This window comes from Vigna unguiculata, chromosome 8 (assembly GCF_037176805.1).
Source record: "Vigna unguiculata cultivar grain cowpea cultivar isolate G323 ecotype 2 chromosome 8, ASM3717680v1, whole genome shotgun sequence".
In the NCBI taxonomy this organism is placed as follows: domain Eukaryota; kingdom Viridiplantae; phylum Streptophyta; class Magnoliopsida; order Fabales; family Fabaceae; genus Vigna; species Vigna unguiculata.
Genome location: NC_140799.1, coordinates 1,703,646 through 1,712,654, shown reverse-complemented (window position 1 = coordinate 1,712,654; position 9,009 = coordinate 1,703,646). Strand labels below are relative to the sequence as shown.

Sequence of the window (9,009 nt, the reverse complement as noted above, 5' to 3'; positions counted from 1 at the left end):
AGAGAATGGGAATGGCAAGTGGAGAGATGTGGAGGTTTTACCAACTGCATTTAATTAGTATTAAAGAAGGGGTCGGAATGGCAGCTAAGGTATTACGGCCATGCTAGAAAATTGAGGTACTTTTCTTTCATATAAATACAAAATTTTAATTTAATTTAATCTCATTTTTTATTTTAATTGGTTTAATTAATAGGATGATATTCACTTTCGTTCAAATGTGTCCGTTTCATACATGTCTGTAAAGAAGAGTCAATCAAGTCTCAACTTTTACAAAAGTGTCTTAACTAGGTCCTTTCAAAAAAAAAAAATCATTAATACCGTTAATGGTATTTAGGACTATTACCACTAAATTTTAATATAAATATCAATACTTAATTTTGTAAGTCATTTTAAATATCAATATCATTAACGACGTTATTAAATTTTGTCGTTTGAAATGGACCTAATTTAGACATATTTTCAAAACTTGGAACTCAATTGACATTTTCTTTAAGAATAGTTACCTGACACATCCGAATGAAAGTGGATATCATTCGACTAATTAAACCTTTTTAATTTTATATATAATAATTATAAATTACAAAATTATAGAATTAAAGAGTTATAAAAATTTAGAATTTCAAAATTATAAAATTAGATGTGATGCAAATTAATTGAGACAAGATAATAATCATGTCATCTAGTTCTATCACATAATTCAAAATAAATAAATTTTTTTTTATAAATTAATAGATCATATAAAAGTGAATTTATAATACTACAATAAAATCTTTAAAGAATAATTAATTTTAATGATAAAAAATAATTAATTAATACTGTGACTAATTTAGATATTTATTTATAAATTAAAAATTATTAGTAACTAAAATAATTTATAAATTATTAGTAACTAAAATAGTTTATAAATTAATATCTAAATTTGTCATCGTAATGGATTGATTTTTAAGGTGGTTACTAACATTAATTATCAAGATTCTATTTTATAAACCAATATACAATTTATTTTAATTATCAATAACTTTTAGTTTATAAATTAATATACAAATTAATGTGATTAATTATTTTTTGTTATTAAAATTGATTATTATTTAACTTCTTTTTAGTGTAAAAATTTAAAGCTTAATTAACTCAAACTTTATTTGATTTTCGTTCTTAAGTTTTACTATTATATTCAATAAACACCTCAAAATTGAGAAGTCGTTGTAATTTTTTATATAGATAATAAGTAACAAAAAAAATAGAACTAGAATAAACATTATATATTTTTTATAAAGTTTAGTATGTTTAATTTCTCTTAAAAATTCAATTTTGAATTTAGTTTTATAGAGATGATAAACCTTTGATCAATTGTATAAATTTCATTTCCATAATACCAAGTCACGTCAATATCATGAAAATAGAAAATGTTACTAAATTAATGTATTCTAATTGTGTATATCTTTTTCTTTCAGACTTCTCTCATTTTTTCTTCACAAACATGTTCTAATTAGAATCTAACTGTGTACAATATTCCATTAGAATTTACTTTAAGAAAATTACTTTCATATTAAAATTTCCCTACTCTTAATTATTTGGTTTTTATGTATGATTATCAACCGATTCATGTTTTAGTTATTTTTGGTTATTCCTTTAAATACTTAGACATGTGGTATTTATTATCTTTCCCTTGTCTATTAGTTAGAATATAAGTAGAATTTTTATAACTATGAGACTGAAATTTAAACTGGGAGAAAAAGATTCGAGACTATGAATAGTATATATGTAATATTTTGAAATTCATAATATATAGGGTTAAGTATTTTTCTAGTCCCCGAACTTTGACTCAAAATTGGAATTCGTCCCTGTCTGAAACTTCGATATATTTTGGTCCCTAAACTTCTCTAAAAATGAATGAATATAGTCCTTTTAACCCAATTATGTTAACTTTTTTTTGACGTGTCAAACGATTTTCATATTAGTATTGAAATTTTTTACATTGTTTGACACATTCTTGGTTCAATATCTATTGAGAAATATGTTCGACACTTCAAAAAAGTTAACATAATTGAGTTAAAAGAACTATATTCATTCATTTTTAAAGTTTAAGGACCAAAATATATTGAAGTTTCGGAGAGGGATGAATTCCAATTTTGGGTCAAAGTTCAGGGACTAAAAATATACTTAACCCGAATATATATATATATATATATATATATATATATATATATATATATATATATATATATATATATAAGTACTTTTTAACATTATTTGTATATATGAATGTTTATATAATGAATAAAAGTCACGACATAACTTTCCTTTTCAGCGATTGAATTCATGACTTTCATTTTGATACCAAGATAGCAATCGTTGGATCAAGCGTTTACCACTTAGCAAAAAATTATAACTATTAGTCAAAACATAACTTTTTTTATTTAAAAGTGTATGAACCCAAACATCATAATTTAATTGTGACTCGATCCACTCAATTTCTGTCATGAGACAATTATTATCATCGACATTATCTTTTTAGTTAAGAGTGTATAAATCCAAACATCATAATTTAATTATGACTCGTTCCATCCCACCTTTGCCACGGAATAATTGCAGCCATCGAGATCGATTTACAGGAACATTACTGTCGATTATGACGATTATGACAAGTTTGTAGGGAAGGAAGTTAATGTGGAAAGCGTGATTGAGTGGGGGTTGTCACCAACTGGTGGCTACGCCCAACGTTCCATGCAGAGTTGGTTGGATTCAATTGCATTTTTTCATTTCTTTCATTTAATATTTTAATATCTTCAATATAATAAATGTTTGTATTTTATCAATCATTTCACAACTTATCTTTACAAATATAATAGGTAAAAAATTTAGTTTATATATATATATAAAATCAAGACGTATTTATATGTGTTTTCTAAATTTTCAATGTTAAGTGTCAAAATATGACAGATAAAATCATATAAAAAAATACAAAAAATAACCTATAGAAAACTTTCATATACAAATTTTTGTAATAACTAATAACCTTTATGCACATAAAAACAAAAAACAAAAAAGCACTCGTTTTCTCTTTATTTCTATCACTCCAAAGAATATATCTTTTGCACCTTTTTTCTCTTTTATTTCTATACATCTTCTTTTCTTTCCATTTATTTCCATCATAACCCTAATTCCAGAAAAGTCAAAATTAAAGCAAATTACTTTTATAACAATCTCCGAAAGCTGGAAAATACGTATAATTATTATGAAAATGTCTTATATCTTCTATATTATGCTCTTGGGACAAAAACTATTATTTAAGAATTTGAATTTCTTTTTCTCAATTAATTTTGCTTTGATGCAAATAAAATTTTGACTTTTACAAGATAAATGAAGAAAAAAAAATATTTATTTTGTACGAACAATCGACATTCCGTAATTTTGAAATATCATTTTAGAGTTTTTTTTTTCATGTTAAATAATTAAAAAATATATATCTCCAATATCTTGTGCATTAAATAATTTCTTTTCCTTTAGCTCGAATATGTTCCAAATAGCCGGTTTAATGTTCAAGTAAGTAAATTATTGTTTTAGATCTCCAAGAAAAAAAAACGACTCAACAATTTTTTTTTAATACTAATTGATTTATGCTTCAAAGAAAAAAAGAAGTCTCCAACTTGGTACTAATTACTTTAGATTTTTAAGAAAAAAAAAATCTCTCCGAAAATTCAAAAAATAAATTTTAAATAAAATTATGGTAAAAAAATTTCATTCTTAACTTTTATAACTTCATGAACTTTATTATTTTGATATTCTAATAATTTAGGTCTCCAAAAAAAACAAAAAGTCTCTCAAAAAACTAAAAGAATAAATTAATTTTAAATAAAATTATAAAAATATCTCATTCTTAAATTTATTTCATAAATTTATTTCAGGCTCTCAAATCTTAAAACTTAAACTATCTCTAAATAATTTAGTATTTTGGTTTTCTTACTTAAGAATTCATTCTATGAATATAATATTCCTTTTATATCCTTAAAGGTTTCTTTTAAAGAATATTTAAAAAAATTGAATCTACAAGAGAAGAAAAAATTGATTTCTTTTATATTTAATTTGCAACGTCATATCATTTTATAACATTACTACTAAAGTATGACATTCATTTATATATATATATATATATATATATATATATATATATATATATATATATATATATATATATATATATATAAAAGACTATTTGTGACCTTAATTATTTTGATCTCGTAATATTTTTTTACTAGTTGATTTATATTTTTTTTTCAATATAAGTCATAACTTTAATGAACTAAATATTTTACTTTTATTTGTTATGGTGTCGTCTGTGAAAGAGATTGAAAATTACGATGATATAAATTATATATAAAATTGTGGGGGTTAGATTGAATGATCATATATGAGAAGCAAAGAAAAAACTCAATTTCATCAAAATCAACTTGAATTATAAATAATTAATTAGCACGAAGTTTTTATTTTGAAGAAAAAGAAAGAAAGGAAAATGGTTTATATTTTGATTAGATTTTCAATAGAGGAGAAAAGTATGGATAAGGTAGGAATTTTGAAGTAATGAACAACTTTTGAAAGGTATGAAGAAATGAATTTTGTTTTTTTGTTTATGAATGTAGCATTTGTGATAAGAACTTTGAAAGGGATGTTAACACGTAAGTATAGTAAATAGTGTAATTAAAGTACATTAAGGAGGGATACATTATTTGTTTGATAATAATTATGAAATTTAATTAGTAAAATACACATGGAGAACATATTTTTTCATATTATATATATATATATATATATATATATATATATATTACTTTCTTTTTTTATCACATAATGCAATCCAAATAAATCACAAAACTAAGTTTGGAGAAAACTTGGTAAAAAAAATGGAAAAATAGCAAATACATAATTCAGAATAAGACAATAAAAAGCGAAAAACATAAGATTTTTTTTTTTTAAATTGTGATATTGATTTTTCTTGTATTTTCATTTTATATTTTTTATTATAACTGATCTTGTTACTAGTGATAGACAATATTGTTGTATATTACTGAAATTTAGATTTAAACACTATGGTATATGTAATATGGACTTTTTTAAGAACTTATTGAACAGTATTTTATTTTCAGTGTTCAGTGTGGTAAATTATTGATTAATTAAAAAAGCTAGGGAAATAAAATCGAGTATTCAAATTAAAAGGAAAATTACAAATTCAATTAAACTTATTTTTGCCAAAATTATTGTTGGTTCACAAACAAATATGACTAGGCTATTAAGGAGTACAGATTCTTGACTCTCTTTTTTTGTCAACTTTTCAAAATACATTGGTATTGGTATATTATAAAAGTTTTTAGTATATTTTGAAATATCAACATCAAGTGTTAATTAGTATATTTAAAAGATACGTCATCGCCAAAGTTTCAGCAGAGAATACAAATTCACTGTTATAGCTTGTGTAAACCATGGAAATTGATGTGATTTTCAGTGTAAATGTGCTTGTTTGGATGAGTTTCTAAACACACTAAATTTCAGTCACCAAAAAACTGAAGTGTGTGTGACCTTTCATTTTTATAGGTTCTTTTTCTTTAAGCATATGAATCCAACAAAATGCAAACTTTCTTTAAAACGGCAACAAAAAAAAACACACCCATACTCCTTATTTGTTTAATAAGATCCCAGAGGATCAGAATCTGGAAAATTGATTCTGAAAGTTTTCAGCCAAAAAATTGTCGCTCATTACAGCTGGAAAATGTACATAACTCTACAACAAGCACACTATTGCTTCTTTTTACCAAATTTACATATTCATGCTCATTGGCATAAAGTAACAGTTTTTCAACTATAGTGACAGATTCATTGATGCAAACACAGTAGCTTCTTCCAATCAGAGTCCCAAGGGCTAAGATGAGTGCCACATAACAAAAGTAATAGTACCAGTTTTAGCTTCAGAATTTTTTCCACATTGGTGTAAAACTTGTTTCTGAAGGCACTCTAAGGGTCCAGGTAAATAATTTCAGCTTGTCTTGAGGTTCTCCTACACCGCAGCAGTTGTTTCATCAGTTCTGTTCCGATGTTTAAAACAGGAATCACAGTCATCCTTTCCAACACAGGACAGTGTAGAAGTAGAAAGCTGATAAAATCCAATTCAGGTTTGATACCAGATATGCCATCTATCTTCACATTTCTCATATGCATCATCTCTGGACAAGCAAAAAACACATCTTCCCAACAATAGTTGTGCGTTATCAGAAGAGTCTGATCCTCCTGTCGAGCCTGCATGCCATCACAGTTCACAATTGCAACCATTTTAGAAACACCCAAATGCCCAACACTGAACTCATTTGAAAATTCTAGAGCTTAATTAATAACTTCACTGAAAAAACGAATCAGTATGTGGAACAGAAAAACAAGAAGCAAATACCAGTCACAACAACAACTTACAAGGAGTACTTACCAATATTTCTAGTTCTTGTAGATTAGGGGAGCTTCTTAGGAGGCAAAGAGCAGCTGAGATTTCCTTCAAATCATTTAAGTTTATTCGTATAGAAAGATAACTTAGATCAATGCACGGTCTTGGAAGATTTATTGGCACAACCCCCACTGCCAAATACTAGCATAAGCAAGAAACAGATGAATGGATCACAAATCAGAGTATAATGTGTCTAATACGAGCATTTCAATATAGACATGCACATTTCACATATTAGGGAGGTTAGAGATGAAAATGAAAAGCACACAAATAGTAGCTATATCTCATTACTAATTCCCTTATATTCGTTTGAAAAATACCCATTCATAGATATTTTTTATTTTATTTTGTTGTAAATTTTAAATAAGATTATTTAAAATTGTTCTTTGAAATATAAACAGAAATAAAAAAAAAAAAAACAGTAATTGAAATATATTCATGGATGGATACAAATTCATAAGCATGGTTTATTTGTGGGAGAAAAACCAGTAATTGGGAATTATACATTCAAATGATCAAGAATTTAACATTATTCACACAACTAGAATAATTGTTTAGGAAAAGTGGTGTTATGAGCATTGTACCTTTAGAAAATAGCTCTGTATCTCTAGCCTTTGCAGGTGCGGAAGATGAACAAAAAATTTGAGCAAATTGCTAGAGCCTCCATGAAATCTACTTTGATAGATTTCAAAGTTCACATACAAACCAATTGATACCACTGCTAATTGGAAAGTATTCTCAAAGCTAATATCTTCAAATTTACCCCCAATGTCAAAAAACAGGAGATTCGGTGTATCAATATTAAGATGAGTGAAACCATCAAAGTTCATCAATGTCAATCGTTCAAGTACTGGGCAGCTGGATATCAAGTTTTCAAAAACATCCTGAGCCAAGGTAACATGTTGCAGATCAAGACTCTTTAAGTTCTTGAAGCCTTTAAATGTAGATGGAGGTTTAAGCCAACAATTAAACAATTCTAAATGAGTCAAACTCTGACAACAAAATAAACATGAGTGTATCTTATACCGCTGTCCTTTCCAGATTTCCAGCACAAACTCTTTAACAGATTTTCTGGATACATGAAGCGTCCAACGATCAATATCAGTCACACCAAGGAGATCACGATGGGAGAGTTTGAACTTGTTGATTGGCCCGGAATGAAGTAGCAGTACATGATCAACGGTTCTCAAAAACTTGTTCTTTACAATCATATGGTCCTGAGTAACCGCAGAGCCACATTCGTTATCGAACACGAGATTCGGTAGCGTGGCCCATTTGTACCTCCATTTGCTAGATAAAACACTTGTTCTCACTGCTTCCTTAATTGACAAATGTGACAAAATTTGGTCTATTACATGACCCGGTAGATAACTGATCCTGTCTGACTCCATATCTGTTAGGCAACGAGACTCAGGTGGCTCTCTTCCCTACATTCAATCAAATATAAAAACAGGACACTTCAATCGACTAAGTTACCATCACACATGTATAAATTCAGGTCTACGAACAACCTTAAAACAAAAAGCAAAAAATGTAGCACCATTACTATGTTAGTGTTGCTACATTGAACAAAAAGAGCACGATTACTGTTTATCATTTTCAATTTCGCTCACATCAAAGAATGTACCCATTGATGAGTCCCAAAGCCAGCTAGGAACTCAAGAAATCCCACTAAACTCTCTTCTTATGAATGACATGGCATTGCATGACCATAAAAGGCACAACAATCCTCAATTGGATGATCCACAACCCCTTACTCGGTTTGCCAATCCATAATCCATAAACAAAATTATGATGATAATCATTCACACTTTGTGAATTCAAATTACAAAACAACCCAAACAACCGAATTGCAAGCAGGAAGCGTATATTTTCTTGAACAATGCCTAACAAATCAAGCAAAGCAATCACTAATTACACTAAAAACATAAAAATACAATTTGAAATTCAGAAGGCTCTCTGAGAGTTACCATGTCAAGCTATGAAGTAATTCCAGGTAAGCAACACAATCCCAAAAGAGAATGCTGCAAAAACAAAAGAAAACTTCAATGTAATAATCAGAGTACCAAAAACCAAACAGTGAAAGGGGTTCGGAAAATGTAGCAAAATTATGATGATTGACAAGCACTCACAGTGAAAAAAACTGTGATGGAATAGAGACAAGGGTTATATTTTGGAAGGAAGAGAATTGGAAACATTGTACATGCAGAATATACTGTGATATATTCAATACTCTTCCAGACCTAATTGGGGTTGAAGACGAAGAGATTCCAGGATCCATATTTCAAGAAAATAGAAATACAGGCCCATCTTAACATTCTATTGTTGATAGACAGGCCCAGTTGAACTATTTCCGATTTGGTTTTTTTTGAACATGTATTTTGATTTTTTTTTTTAAATAAGTTTGGGATTGTGTTATTTGCAATATATTGTTGGATTTAAAAATATTTGTCAGGATGTATATTTTAAAATTTATTTTAGATTCAACAATTTGTAAGATATTTCTGAATTACCAATATATTTTAATT

At 27.3% G+C, this 9,009-nt stretch overlaps 1 protein-coding gene across 2 annotated transcripts; it reads right to left on the bottom strand.

Moving 5' to 3' along the window:
* Positions 1 to 5,646: 5,646 nt before the first annotated feature.
* Positions 5,647 to 8,724, bottom strand: LOC114193559 (F-box/FBD/LRR-repeat protein At1g13570-like). 2 transcript variants are annotated; one of them, XM_028083408.2, is made up of 5 exons: positions 8,614 to 8,724; positions 8,452 to 8,505; positions 7,066 to 7,908; positions 6,467 to 6,622; positions 5,647 to 6,285 (listed from the first exon to the last, which is right to left on the bottom strand). In XM_028083408.2, exons 2-5 carry the CDS (start codon positions 8,452 to 8,454, stop codon positions 6,004 to 6,006), a joined length of 1,284 nt encoding a protein of 427 aa, XP_027939209.1. In that variant the 5' UTR covers positions 8,455 to 8,505; positions 8,614 to 8,724; the 3' UTR covers positions 5,647 to 6,003. The 2 variants fall into 2 exon arrangements, with proteins under 2 accessions (XP_027939209.1, XP_085521490.1); XM_085665364.1 differs by lacking the exons at positions 8,452 to 8,505; positions 8,614 to 8,724 and adding an exon at positions 8,095 to 8,288.
* Positions 8,725 to 9,009: the final 285 nt, after the last annotated feature.

Excerpts from the sequence above, each read along its gene's own strand:
- LOC114193559 (XM_085665364.1), bottom strand. Across the intron at positions 6,623-7,065 it reads TACAGAGCTATTTTCTAAAG|TATTTGGCAGTGGGGGTTGT; the intron begins GTACAATGCTCA and ends TGCTTATGCTAG. Across the intron at positions 6,286-6,466 it reads TACAAGAACTAGAAATATTG|GCTCGACAGGAGGATCAGAC; the intron begins GTAAGTACTCCT and ends GATGGCATGCAG.